This window comes from Oncorhynchus mykiss, chromosome 18 (genome assembly GCF_057628025.1).
Source record: "Oncorhynchus mykiss isolate SJ-2025 chromosome 18, ASM5762802v1, whole genome shotgun sequence".
NCBI classification, from domain to species: domain Eukaryota; kingdom Metazoa; phylum Chordata; class Actinopteri; order Salmoniformes; family Salmonidae; genus Oncorhynchus; species Oncorhynchus mykiss.
In genome coordinates this window covers 70303369-70318654 of record NC_143039.1, presented here as the reverse complement: position 1 = coordinate 70318654, position 15286 = coordinate 70303369, and the positions used below count along the sequence as shown (strand labels likewise).

General features: G+C 48.4%; 1 protein-coding gene across 1 annotated transcript in view; it reads right to left on the bottom strand.

Annotated features, from left to right (window-relative positions):
• dennd3a (DENN domain containing 3a) overlaps positions 1 to 15286 on the bottom strand; it is a 53179-nt gene that overhangs the window by 25902 nt on the left and 11991 nt on the right. Inside the window, exons 11-16 of the mRNA XM_036953471.2 lie at positions 14807 to 14903; positions 14559 to 14662; positions 13931 to 14115; positions 11584 to 12111; positions 8445 to 8704; positions 7471 to 7641 (exon numbers count right to left, since the gene is read on the bottom strand). Of these exons, the coding sequence (XP_036809366.1) occupies positions 7471 to 7641; positions 8445 to 8704; positions 11584 to 12111; positions 13931 to 14115; positions 14559 to 14662; positions 14807 to 14903 (1345 nt within the window). The remainder of the gene's footprint in view (positions 1 to 7470; positions 7642 to 8444; positions 8705 to 11583; positions 12112 to 13930; positions 14116 to 14558; positions 14663 to 14806; positions 14904 to 15286) is intronic.

Here is a 15286-nt window from a genome sequence, read left to right as displayed (position 1 = left end):
GGTGGGCCCAGGCGTTACGAGGACGACCTCTCCCTACATCAGTGGACCCAGGAGTTACGAGGACGACCTCTCCCTACAACGGTGGACCCAGGAGTTACGAGGACGACCTCTCCCTACATCAGTGGGCCCAGGCGTTACAAGGACGACCTCTCCCTACATCGGTGGACCCAGGCGTTACGAGGACGACCTCTCCCTACATCGGTGGACCCAGGCGTTACGAGGACGACCTCTCCCTACATCGGTGGACCCAGGCGTTACAAGGACGACCTCTCCCTACAACGGTGGACCCAGGAGTTACGAGGACGACCTCTCCCTACATCAGTGGGCCCAGGCGTTACGAGGACGACCTCTCCCTTCATCAGTGGGCCCAGGCGTTACGAGGACGACCTCTCCCTACATCAGTGGGCCCAGGCGTTACGAGGACGACCTCTCCCTACATCAGTGGACCCAGGCGTTACGAGGACGACCTCTCCCTACATCGGTGGACCCAGGCGTTACGAGGACGACCTCTCCCTACATCGTTGGGCCCAGGCGTTACGAGGACGACCTCTCCCTACATCGGTGTGCCCAGGCGTTACGAGGACGACCTCTCCCTACATCGGTGGACCCAGGCGTTACGAGGACGACCTCTCCCTACATCGTTGGGCCCAGGCGTTACGAGGACGACCTCTCCCTACATCGGTGTGCCCAGGCGTTACGAGGACGACCTCTCCCTACATCGGTGGACCCAGGCGTTACGAGCACGACCTCTCCCTACATCGGTGGGTCCAGGCGTTACGAGGACGACCTCTCCCTACATCAGTGGGCCCAGGCGTTACGAGGACGACCTCTCCCTACATCGGTGGACCCAGGCGTTACGAGGACGACCTCTCCCTACATCAGTGGGCCCAGGCGTTACGAGGACGACCTCTCCCTACATCAGTGGGCCCAGGCGTTACGAGGACGACCTCTCCCTACATCAGTGGGCCCAGGCGTTACGAGGACGACCTCTCCCTACATCAGTGGGCCCAGGCGTTACGAGGACGACCTCTCCCTACATCAGTGGGCCCAGGCGTTACGAGGACGACCTCTCCCTACATCGGTGGACCCAGGCGTTACGAGGACGACCTCTCCCTACATCAGTGGGCCCAGGCGTTACGAGGACGACCTCTCCCTACATCGGTGGGCCCAGGCGTTACGAGGACGACCTCTCCCTACATCGGTGGGCCCAGGCGTTACGAGGACGACCTCTCCCTACATCGGTGGGCCCAGGCGTAACAAGGACGACCTCTCCCTACATCGGTGGGCCCAGGCGTTACGAGGACGACCTCTCCCTACATCGGTGGGCCCAGGCGTTACGAGGACGACCTCTCCCTACATCAGTGGACCCAGGTGTTACGAGGACAACCTCTCCCTACATCGGTGGGCCCAGGCGTTACGAGGACGACCTCTCCCTACATCGGTGGGCCCAGGCGTTACGAGGACGACCTCTCCCTACATCGGTGGGCCCAGGCGTTACGAGGACGACCTCTCCCTACATCAGTGGACCCAGGTGTTACGAGGACGACCTCTCCCTACATCAGTGGGCCCAGGCGTTACGAGGACGACCTCTCCCTACATCAGTGGGTCCAGGCGTTACGAGGACGACCTCTCCCTACATCGGTGGACCCAGGTGTTACGAGGACGACCTCTCCCTACATCAGTGGGCCCAGGAGTTACGAGGACGACCTCTCCCTACATCGGTGGACCCAGGCGTTACGAGGACGACCTCTCCCTACAACGGTGGACCCAGGAGTTACGAGGACGACCTCTTCCTACATCAGTGGGCCCAGGAGTTATGAGGACGACCTCTCCCTACATCAGTGGACCCAGGCGTTACGAGGACGACCTCTCCCTACATCAGTGGGCCCAGGCGTTACGAGGACGACTTCTCCCTACATCGGTGGGCCCAGGCGTTACGAGGACGACCTCTCCCTACATCAGTGGACCCAGGCGTTACGAGGACGACCTCTCCCTACATCTGTGGGCCCAGGTGTTACGAGGACGACCTCTCCCTACATCGGTGGGCCCAGGCGTTACGAGGACGACCTCTCCCTACATCAGTGGGCCCAGGTGTTACGAGGACGACCTCTCCCTACATCGTTGGGCCCAGGCGTTACGAGGACGACCTCTCCCTACATCGGTGGGCCCAGGCGTTACGAGGACGACCTCTCCCTACATCAGTGGACCCAGGAGTTACGAGGACGACCTCTCCCTACATCGGTGGGCCCAGGCGTTACGAGGACGACCTCTCCCTACATCAGTGGGCCCAGGCGTTACGAGGACGACCTCTCCCTACATCGGTGGACCCAGGCGTTACGAGGACGACCTCTCCCTACATCGGTGGGTCCAGGCGTTACGAGGACGACCTCTCCCTACATCAGTGGACCCAGGCGTTACGAGGACGACCTCTCCCTACATCGGTGGACCCAGGCGTTACGAGGACGACCTCTCCCTACATCGGTGGGCCCAGGCGTTACGAGGACGACCTCTCCCTACATCGGTGGGCCCAGGTGTTACGAGGACGACCTCTCCCTACATCAGTGGACCCAGGCGTTACGAGGACGACCTCTCCCTACATCAGTGGACCCAGGCGTTACAAGGACGACCTCTCCCTACATCGGTGGACCCAGGCGTTACGAGGACGACCTCTCCCTACATCAGTGGACCCAGGCGTTACGAGGACGACCTCTCCCTACATCGGTGGACCCAGGCGCTACGAGGACGACCTCTCCCTACATCAGTGGACCCAGGCGTTACGAGGACGACCTCTCCCTACATCAGTGGACCCAGGCGTTACGAGGACGACCTCTCCCTACATCGGTGGACCCAGGCGTTACGAGGACGACCTCTCCCTACATCAGTGGGCCCAGGCGTTACGAGGACGACCTCTCCCTACATCAGTGGGCCCAGGTGTTACGAGGACGACCTCTCCCCACCCTCGGCCTTCTCCCTTTTAGGGCAAGCATGTCGCTTATGACCAACATCCCCACACTCAAAACACCATTGACTACCCGTACTAGCATAAGCCATATACAGTCTGTTGTCATACTTGACTTTAAACAATACCTCCAAAGTCTGTTTTTGGACTCACCGAAGCAAACACCTGTCGCCGAAACGACATAACCTGTTTCAACCCAACCTGTTTCAACCCAACCTGTTTCAACCCAACGGGACAATCTTAATTGAACATGCAAGCTTCCCAAACCCCAATAACTCGCTCTCCAACAGCTCATTGGGAATAAACAGCAGTACATTCTAAATCGTTACCCTTGTTGACTGAGAAAAAAGCGGCGTAACTTGAATAAACATACATTTTAAGAAGTACACCATGCTCAACCATACGGTCTACAAGACACTCTTCTTTAAGAAGTACACCATGCTCAACCATACGGTCTACAAGACACTCTTCTTTAAGAAGTACACCATGCTCAACCATACGGTCTACAAGACACTCTTCTTTAAGAAGTACACCATGCTCAACCATCTGATCAACAAGACACTCTTCTTTAAGAAGTACACCATGCTCAACCATACGGTCTACAAGACACTCTTCTTTAAGAAGTACACCATGCTCAACCATCTGATCAACAAGACGCTCTTCTTTAAGAAGTACACCATGCTCAACCATCTGATCAACAAGACACTCTTCTTTAAGAAGTACACCATGCTCAACCATCTGATCAACAAGACACTCTTCTTTAAGAAGTACGCCATGCTGAACCATACGATCAACAAGACACTCTTCTTTAAGAAGTACACCATGCTCAACCATCTGATCAACAAGACACTCTTCTTTAAGAAGTACACCATGCTCAACCATCTGATCAACAAGACACTCTTCTTTAAGAAGTACGCCATGCTGAACCATACGATCAACAAGACACTCTTCTTTAAGAAGTACACCATGCTCAACCATCTGATCAACAAGACACTCTTCTTTAAGAAGTACACCATGCTCAACCATCTGATCAACAAGACACTCTTCTTTAAGAAGTACACCATGCTCAACCATACGGTCTACAAGACACTCTTCTTTAAGAAGTACACCATGCTGAACCATACGATCAACAAGACACTCTTCTTTAAGAAGTACACCATGCTGAACCATACGATCAACAAGACGCTCTTCTTTAAGAAGTACACCATGCTCAACCATACGGTCTACAAGACACTCTTCTTTAAGAAGTACACCATGCTCAACCATACGGTCTACAAGACACTCTTCTTTAAGAAGTACACCATGTTCAACCATCTGATCAACAAGACTCTTCTTTAAGAAAAACCACCACCGTTTTATTCATCCGTGACGCATAAGCAACATTCTCATATCCTACCTTCTCTCCTACGGAGACCAGAAACTCCTCCACAGTGACAGTAGCTTCAGTAACACACCTAAAGCCGTGCTGAAGTGACAAGAACGGCATCTCCATGTGGTTCGCCATCAATAAAATAACCACCACCAAGTAAAACAAGAAGGAAAAAAAACAGGCGAGAGAGAGAGAGATGGAAGGGATCTGTTGCAGCCTGGGTCTGTACTTTGTCAATGGTAGGTTACGGGGGGACTCTTTGGGGAGATTCACCTACTGCTCACCTCTTGGCCACAGTACAGTAGACTATATGATCACAGACATTGACCCCTTCTCTCTCAGCTCATTCACCGTCAAGCCACTAAAACCTCTGTCTGATCACAGCCAAATTACGTTGTTCCTCAAAAGAACAGACATGGAAACAACCAGACATTCGCAGTCCAGTAAGCTGTACAACATCAGACATTCAAAAAGATGGGCCCATAACAGCACAGAAGAATACCAGAAAGCAACCTGTAACCAAAATATACAAACACTCTTAGATAACTTTCTGGATACCACATTCACTCACAGTAACGAAGGCATCATTCTAGCAGTACAAAACATCAACTATATATTCAGGCAAACAGCAGAGGAAGCACAATTGAAATTGATAAAAAAAACAAAAAAAGATCACAGATGACAACTGGTTTGATGCAGACTATAAAATTATAAGGAAAAAACTTAGAACACTATCCAACCAAAAGCACAGAGACCCAAATAATGGTGAATTACACCTTCATTACTGTGAGACTTTAAAACTCTATAAACGTTCACTCAGAACCAAAAAAGCACAGTACAACAGCAAGCAGCTGACACTAATTGAGGAGTCCATAAACACACACAACTTCTGGCAAAATTGGAAAAAAAAAAAAAAATCTGAAAAAGAGGTAAGATCTCAACCCCAATCTTTAAAAATGGAGACAAATTTGACCCTAACAATTACAGAGACATTTGTGTGAACAGTAACCTGGGGAAGGTTTTCTGTAGTATTATAAATGTAAGAGTTCTAAACTGCCTTAATAAGCACAATGTCTTGAGTAAAAGCCCAATTGGATTTATACCAAAACATCGCACAACTGATCATATTTACACCCTACACACCTTGATAGATAAACATGTCCACCAAAATAATACCAAAATATACGCTTGCTTTATCGACTTCCAAAAAGCATTTGATTCTATTTGGCATACAGGACTGTTCTACAAAGTTATTGAAAGTGGTGTAGGGGGTAAAACATATGACATAATTAAATCAATGTATACTGGCAATACGTGCCCTGCACTCTTCAATATTTACATCAACGAATTGGCCACTATTCTAGAAAAATCCTCAGCCCCTGGTGTTAGTCTCCACAATTCAGAAGTTAAGTGCCTACTCTTCGCAGATGACCTATGCCTGCTGTCACCCACAGCACATGACCCACAGCACATGGCCTACAGCAGAGCCTGGACCTGCTAGAGCAGTACTGCCAGACCTGGGCCCTGGCAGTAAACCCCAAAGATACTAAAATAATGATTTTCCAGAGAAGTTCCAGATCTCAGGGAATTAGACCAAAGTTCTCAATTGGTATAAAATATATAGAATACTGCACACACTACAATTACTTAGGTTTAAAAATAAGCTCAACTGGACACCTTAATGAGGCAGTGAATAAACTGAGGGAGAAAGCACGCAGGGCATTTTACGCCATTAAAAAAACGAATTCAAATTCGTATTAAAATTTGGCAAAAACTAATTGAATATGTCATTGAACCAATTGCACTTTATGGCAGCGAGGTGTGGGGTCCACTTGCAAAACAAGATTTCATCAAATGGGACAAACACCCCATTGAAACCCTGCATGCAGAGTTCTGTAAGATTCTCCTACATGTCCAGAGGAAAACTACAAACAATGCATGCAGGGCAGAATTAGGCCAATATCCACTAATAATAAAAACTCAAAAAAGAAGCAAGCCCTGCGATGCCAAGAGCTGAGCAAAGAAAAGAGTCCCCTCATCCAGCTGGTCCTGGGGCTGAGTTCACAAACCTGTTCTACTAACACACAGAAGCCTCAGGACCCTCACCCAGCTGGTCCTGGGGCTGAGTTCACAAACCTGTTCTACTAACACACAGAAGCCTCAGGACCAGAACATTCAATCAATCAGGATAAACCAAATTACAACACAGTCAAAACAAAACTACATTGCTTTTTGGGAAACACAAGCACAAACACAAAGCAAAATGCAGTGCTATCTGGCCCTAAATCGACAGTACACCGTGGCTAACTATTTGACCATGGTTACTGATCAAAACCTTAGAAAAACCTTGACAAAGCACAGGCTCAGTGAGCACAGCCTTGCCATTGAGAAGGGTAGACACAGGGAAACCTGGCTCCCTGTAGAGGAAAGGCTGTGCAACCACTGCACAACAGCAGAACCTGGCTCCCTGTAGAGGAAAGGCTGTGCAACTACTGCACAACAACAGCACCTGAGACGGAGTTGCATTTCCTGACAAAATGTCAAAAATATAAAACAATAAAGAGTGTGTCATTTCCCCAAATTTGAAACCCTTATTCAAGGTTTCAAAGACCTCTGATGAGGATAGGCTACCGGTCCTGTTGAGGGAGGACGCAGAGAGCTGTGGGTTGGCAGCGCACTACATTAATGCCTGCCATAAGATGAGGGACAGTGTCTGACGGACCAATCAACCTGCACATGTCCTCTACTGTATGCTTATTGTTATTGTTGAATGTATGGTTATTTTGACACCTGGTTATTGTTGTTACTGTTGTCCTGTTGACAATTTTGATTCTTATTATTTTCATATTGTAAATATCCAAAATAAGCTTTGGCAATATGTACATTGTTACGTCATGCCAATAAAGCAAATTGAATTGAGAGAGAGAGGCTATGTCCCAATTACCTCTCCTTCCTCCCAAAGTGTTCACTTGTTCACTCATTTGAAAGGAAATGACTGGTAGAATAAAAATTGTAGAAACTCCCACTAGCCCATGTCTCCACCAATCCAATGCTTAGATTTGTGGGAAAAATATGATATTATTGGGACACACCCAGAGACCGGGATTAACAGAAAGTTTAACGTCACATTTTGACATCCTACCTTGTGGTCGTCGGCCATCTTCCGTCCGGCCCACATCTCCTTAACCATGAGGTGCCAGAGGTCAACCTCTGACTTCAAGTTGACCTCAAACGTCTCTTTCCTCAGGGTGGTCTTGATCTTCAGAGAGGGGATCCTCAGCAGCAGGAAGGGAGCCGAGGAGATCTTCACCTCCTGAGGTACAACAGCCAACTGGTTATTCACAATTCACTACCTGTTATTTTAGCAGGGAGTCCCAGGTCAGGGACTCCTTTTCAAGGGAGCCCTGCAAGGTCTCCTTTTCAAGGGAGCCCTGCATCTCAACAACTTACACAACCACTAGGCAGGTCCCGGGTCAGTTTGCGCTGTATAGCCAACTGCTACGGTTGTAAAGACCACTGATCTGGGACCAGGCTTATTTTTTTCACCTTTGATCCGGGACCCATATTTCTAATAGAATACTTGGTAACACTGTGTTACAGCACATAAAGCCGTGTGAGTGTATCTATAGTGTCTCATGATGCGCCCACAGTGCATTGTAACACTAGCTATTTTTTTTTTTTACCTTTATTTAACCAGGCAAGTCAGTTAAGAACAAATTCTTATTTTCAATGACGGGCTAGGAACAGTGGGTTAACTGCCTGTTCAGGGGCAGAACGACAGATTTGTACCTTGTCAGCTCGGGGATTTGAACTTGCAACCTTTCGGTTACTAGCCCAACACTCTAACCACTAGGCTACCCTATAAGCAAGCATAGCATTAATATTTATGATAACGGTACATGACATACACTGTGTTAGGGACTAGATCCCATCATTTACATTAGCTGTATAATAAAGCATAGATTACCCATCTATAAGCACATCAAACATGTCTATTTTATAGCTTAATGTATTCACATTGTAATCTCTATCAAAGAAAAGTGGAGTATCATGAATGATATATGGTATTTCACAGAAAGTGTAGTAGGAACGTAGATACGGAAGGTCGTAACTCACCTCAATGTCTCTGAACTTGGTGATCTCCACGTACCCGGGTCGTCCTACGGTCAGCAGGAACAGCCGTCTCTGGGTCATGGCGATCTTGCCCACGCCGTGGCTGGTCTTGACCGAAGAGGACAGCTTGAAGACACACTCGTTAGCCTCCAGGTGCTCCAGGACTGAGGCCGGCAGGGCCACTTCCTGAGCCTCGGCCTCCGTCTCCTTCCAGAAGGTGTAGAACACTCGGAAGAGTTCTGGATCCACCTGTTTTTGCTGGCCTGCAGGGGGCAGTCTGGAGTTAGGCTTCAACAATTCCTGAAACTGCCATTTCTTTATTTATTTCAGCAATTTTGCAACCAATAGAGGGGCAGTTTAAACTTACTGTACTTCACAATGATTTCATAAAGTTGCCTCTGGTGGGATTCTAGGTGTTCCATTCAAAACAAAAGGCAATAGGTGCGCTAGCATGGAACAGAGAAGCTAGCAGGGTTGGGGGAGGAGTCACAGGAACAATAATACACAGCATTGTTTTGGTTGGCTGGTGAAGCAAGTCCATGGTGCGTGGGTTAACAGGGGCAAGAGACTAAACACACACAGTATGACTCCTAATAAACACACACTCCACGTGCACAGTATGACTCCTACTAAACACACACAGTATGACTCCTACTAAATATAACGGATGTGAAACGGCTAGCTTAGTTAGCGGTGCGCGCTAAATAGCGTTTCAATCGGTGACGTCACTTGCTCTGAGACCTTGAAGTAGTAGTTCCCCTTGCTCTGCAAGGGCCGCGGCTTTTGTGGAGCGATGGGTAACGATGCTTCGTGGGTTGTTGATGATGTGTGCAGAGGGTCCCTGGTTCGCGCCCGGGTATGGGCGAGGGGACGGTCTAAAATTATACTGTTACATAAACACACACTCCACGTGCACAGCATGACTCCTACTAAACACACACTCCACGTGCACAGCATGACTCCTACTAAACACACACTCCACGTGCACAGCATGACTCCTACTAAACACACACTCCACATGCACAGCATGACTCCTACTAAACACACACTCCACGTGCACAGCATGACTCCTACTAAACACACACTCCACGTGCACAGCATGACTCCTACTAAACACACACTCCACGTGCACAGTATGACTCCTACTAAACACACACTCCACATGCACAGCATGACTCCTACTAAACACACACTCCACGTGCACAGTATGACTCCTACTAAACACACACTCCACGTGCACAGCATGACTCCTACTAAACACAACTACTAATTCTGATAGGGTGGGGGGGGGGTCTGTCATGCTTGAGTAAAAGTAAAGATACCTTAATAGAAAACGACTTAAGTAAAAATGAAAGACCCCCAGTAAAATACTACTCGAGTAAAAGTCTAAAAGTATTTGGTTTTACATATATATAGTATCAAAAGTAAAAGTAAAAATAATTTCAAATTCCTTATATTATGCAAATCAGACGGCACAATGTTTTCTTGTTTTTTTAACTGACGGATAGCCAGGGGCACACTCCAACACCATTTACAAAATAAGCATGTGTTTAGTGAGTCTGTCAGATCAGAGGCAGTAGGGATGACCAGGGATGTTCTCTCTTTAATGAGTCTGTCAGATCAGAGGCAGTAGGGATGACCAGGGATGTTCTCTGTTTAGTGAGTCTGTCAGATCAGAGGCAGTAGGGGTGACCAGGGATGTTCTCTGTTTAGTGAGTCTGTCAGATCAGAGGCAGTAGGGATGACCAGGGATGTTCTCTGTTTAGTGAGTCTGTCAGATCAGAGGCTATAGGGATGACCAGGGATGTTCTCTGTTTAGTGAGTCTGTCAGATCAGAGGCAGTAGGGATGACCAGGGATGTTCTCTGTTTAGTGAGTCTGTCAGATCAGAGGCAGTAGGGATGACCAGGGATGTTCTCTGTTTAGTGAGTCTGTCAGATCAGAGGCTATAGGGATGACCAGGGATGTTCTCTGTTTAGTGAGTCTGTCAGATCAAAGGCAGTAGGGATGACCAGGGATGTTCTCAGTTTAGTGAGTCTGTCAGATCAGAGGCAGTAGGGATGACCAGGGATGTTCTCTGTTTAGTGAGTCTGTCAGATCAGAGGCAGTAGGGATGACCAGGGATGTTCTCTGTTTAGTGAGTCTGTCAGATCAGAGGCTATAGGGATGACCAGGGATGTTCTCTGTTTAGTGAGTCTGTCAGATCAAAGGCAGTAGGGATGACCAGGGATGTTCTCAGTTTAGTGAGTCTGTCAGATCAGAGGCTATAGGGATGACCAGGGATGTTCTCTGTTTAGTGAGTCTGTCAGATCAGAGGCAGTAGGGATGACCAGGGATGTTCTCTGTTTAGTGAGTCTGTCAGATCAGAGGCTATAGGGATGACCAGGGATGTTCTCTGTTTAGTGAGTCTGTCAGATCAAAGGCAGTAGGGATGACCAGGGATGTTCTCTGTTTAGTGAGTCTGTCAGATCAAAGGCAGTAGGGATGACCAGGGATGTTCTCTGTTTAATGAGTCTGTCAGATCAGAGGCAGTAGGGATGACCAGGGATGTTCTCTGTTTAGTGAGTCTGTCAGATCAGAGGCAGTAGGGATGACCAGGGATGTTCTCTGTTTAGTGAGTCTGCCAGATCAGAGGCAGTAGGGATGACCAGGGATGTTCTCTTGATAAGTGTGTGAATTGGATATTTTTCCTGTCCTGCTAAGCATTCAAAATGTAATGAGTACTTTTGGGTGTCAGGGAAAATGAATGGAGTAAAAAGTACATAATTGTCTTTAGGAATGTAGCTAAGTAAAAGCTGTCCAAAATAACAAATGGTTGTCCAAAATAATTACTTTACACCACTGGTAAGATTGAGGGAAATTAAGCAGATTCAATTGACATATTGACAATAGCATGGCCATTCACTACAGGTATTAAGGTATTAATTAACACATTAATCACAGGGACCGGGGTGATTACGGAGTAGAGGCTAAGAATTATCAACTGGAGTAGGTCCATGATGAGTCCCACACAACAATGGGTTACCGTAAAAATCAAGACAGACATTAAAACACATACCTTGGTGAAGACACCCTCCACCAAAAAAGAGACAACCCTCTCTCCTTTATCATTTCTCATCTTTAAGTCTGTGTGACTTCCTTACCCACAGTGAGAGCCTCAAACAGCCGGTGAATGGTCCCCTGGTCCTTGACAATCCCAGACTCCTGCACGTGTCTCACAAAGTCCTCCAACTGCATGTGCTTTTTCGGCAGCTGGAACCGCTTGACAGCTTCGTCGTCATGGCACGTCCGCTCCCTCTCGTGGTCCTTCTTCACCCGACTAATCAGGCGTTTGATCTCGGTTCGGCGGTTAGCTTGTGCCCGTTCCCCATCCTGTAGAGAGTCCACCAGGGCGTTGACCAGCTCGCCAGGGAAGATGTCCGTGTCCGTCTTGTAAAGGTTCTGAAAGTCTTCCAGAGCGTCCAGACGTTTACCGGCCACTGTGTTGACAAAGCCCCGGAGGTAGTGATAGCAGGCCAGGAGAGAGGAGTCCTCGAAGGCCACCCCGCTGATGGCCTTGTCCAGGAGGGTGATCATCTCCTGGTAGTAATTCTGGACGTAGTGGTAGGCCAGCGGTGGAGGGAACTCAGGAAGCTTGAAGCATCTCACTGGCTTCTGGGGAGACTTCAGACCTATTAGGGTTCGATCACAAAAGTTTAAGAACTGTCAACAGCATTTTGTTTAGAGGAAACCTTAAAGCAGTTGGCCAATCGTCCTTGCTTGGTTCTTATAAGGTGGCAAACTCAATAGTAGTGGTCAACTACAACAGGGTTTCTCAACTTAGGTTCTGGGGAATACCCCATGTGTGCAGGTCTTCACCTCAACCACTAAACACTCATCCTAAAACCACTCAATGTTCAGAAATCACAAAAGATAACTAATAGCGTCGACAAGTACCGCACACCTGAACCTACAACCTACCGCTGTCCACCTGAACCTGCAAACTACCGCTGTCCACCTCAACCTACCACTGTCCACCTCAACCTACAAACTACCGCTGTCCACCTCAACCTACCACTGTCCACCTCAACCTACAAACTACCGCTGTCCACCTCAACCTACAAACTACCGCTGTCCACCTCAACCTACCTCTGTCCACCTCAACCTACCTCTGTCCACCTCAACCTACCTCTGTCCACCTCAACCTACCTCTGTCCACCTCAACCTACCTCTGTCCACCTCAACCTACCTCTGTCCACCTCAACCTACCTCTGTCCACCTCAACCTACCTCTGTCCACCTCAACCTACCGCTGTCCACCTCAACCTACCTCTGTCCACCTCAACCTACCTCTGTCCACCTCAACCTACCTCTGTCCACCTCAACCTACCTCTGTCCACCTCAACCTACCTCTGTCCACCTCAACCTACCTCTGTCCACCTCAACCTACCTCTGTCCACCTCAACCTACCGCTGTCCACCTCAACCTACCGCTGTCCACCTCAACCTACCGCTGTCCACCTCAACCTACCGCTGTCCACCTCAACCTACCGCTGTCCACCTCAACCTACCGCTGTCCACCTCAACCTACCGCTGTCCACCTCAACCTACCTCTGTCCACCTCAACCTACCTCTGTCCACCTGAACCTACAAACTACCGCTGTCCACCTGAACCTACAAACTACCGCTGTCCACCTGAACCTACAAACTACCGCTGTCCACCTGAACCTACAAACTACCGCTGTCCACCTGAACCTACAAACTCCGGTTGTCCACCTGAACCTACAAACTACCGCTGTCCACCTACCACTGTCCACCTGAACCTACAAACTACCGTTGTGCACCTGAACCTACAAACTACCGCTGTCCATCTGAACCTACAAACTACCGCTGTCCACCTGAACCTACCGCTGTCCACCTGAACCTACCGCTGTCCACCTCAACCTACCTCTGTCCACCTCAACCTACCTCTGTCCACCTCAACCTACCTCTGTCCACCTCAACCTACCTCTGTCCACCTCAACCTACCTCTGTCCACCTCAACCTACAAACTACCACTGTCCACCTGAACCTACAAACTACCGCTGTCCACCTGAACCTACAAACTACCGCTGTCCACCTCAACCTACCTCTGTCCACCTCAACCTACCTCTGTCCACCTCAACCTACAAACTACCACTGTCCACCTGAACCTACAAACTACCGCTGTCCACCTGAACCTACAAACTACCGCTGTCCACCTGAACCTACAAACTACCGCTGTCCACCTACCACTGTCCACCTGAACCTACAAACTACCGTTGTGCACCTGAACCTACAAACTACCGCTGTCCATCTGAACCTACAAACTACCGCTGTCCACCTGAACCTACCGCTGTCCACCTGAACCTACCGCTGTCCACCTGAACCTACCGCTGTCCACCTGAACCTACCGCTGTCCACCTGAACCTACCGCTGTCCACCTGAACCTACCGCTGTCCACCTGAACCTACAAACTCCCGCTGTCCACCTACCGCTGTCCACCTGTATCTTCTTGAGGGAGTTCTGCATGAGGGGTCCCACCAGGGAGCCCACACCCTCCCCCAGGTTGGGCAGGCTGGCCCCCAGCCTTTTGCTGAGCCGGCTCTCTGGGCTGGTGTATTTACGGGCCAGCTCCTGCATGGTGGGCCGCCGCGGAGACTCTGTCATGGACTTCAGCCTGGGGAAGAGGACAGAGGTGTAGGGAGAAGTTTCCCCTAATTGCTGATCTTTGGTCAGTTTAACATTTTCCCCACTAATGGTTAAGGTTAGGATTGGGGGATGGGAAGCCAATCCTAGATCTGTACCAAGGGGAAAGTTCACCTTGGATTTAGGATAGACATCAGGGGAAAGGCTGTGCTTATACCAGGAAGGGACCAACATGGGATATGTGTATGAAGATACAGTACAGCAGTGTTTCCAATCCTGGTCCTCAGTACCCAAACGGGTGCCCTCATCTTTTTTTTGCCTGCAGCACTAACACCCCTGATTCTAGTTAAAGGATTGCTGATGAAACCAAATTAAAATCCTACTGAAACTCATTGCATTTGCAATAAAGGTCAAAATAATATTTACTAGTTTAAAGGTAAATATTTATGTTAAACTCTTATCTTTCTTTCTCACCTGTAAGTTTCTGTCCGAGTGCTCAGCTCCATGCGTGCGAACGCGTCCATCTTCCTGTTCAGACGATCCCGTAGGAACGAGTGGAAGATGTGTGTGTCCAACACCTGCAAAGAAGACAAAATACACTACGTTCACGATCAATTGGATCACATGCTGGACAGGAAAAAAAGGTGTGAAAAAGTTAAATATGTCCTAAATATTGTAGGTTGAAAGAGATGTACGTGTTACTGAACAGGCTCTAGTTGTACCTTCTTGAAAAATGGCTGGTCTGCTGGTTCTCTAGACCTGAAGAACTCTTCACTGTTGAAGACCCTGTGCTCATAGTTGAGGTGATGGTGGACTTCTCTGTGGGGGTGCAGTGGGGGGGGTGAGGTTGAGAGTAATAGTCATTGGATTAAGCTTGCCTGTCCTGATATTGAACAGGAAATTGAAGTTGTGTTGGTTGTCATAAAGCAGGATTTTGATTCACGCTTCAAAGTTTATTCACCTTGTGCACAGGATACAACCGGTGTAAATCAGTACAAGAGAACCGAGAACTCTTTCCCAACAGTACAGTGATAATAATGTAGACAATAATAGAAAATAGAATACTTTTTTTTTTTACAATTTAATAGGATAACTAACAGCGTTGTTCACATTTCTAAATAAATCAATATCCATTTGATAAATCACCAAGCTTTGCTTAAATGAGAAATACGTATTAACTACATACTGTATGCTCAGTTTGA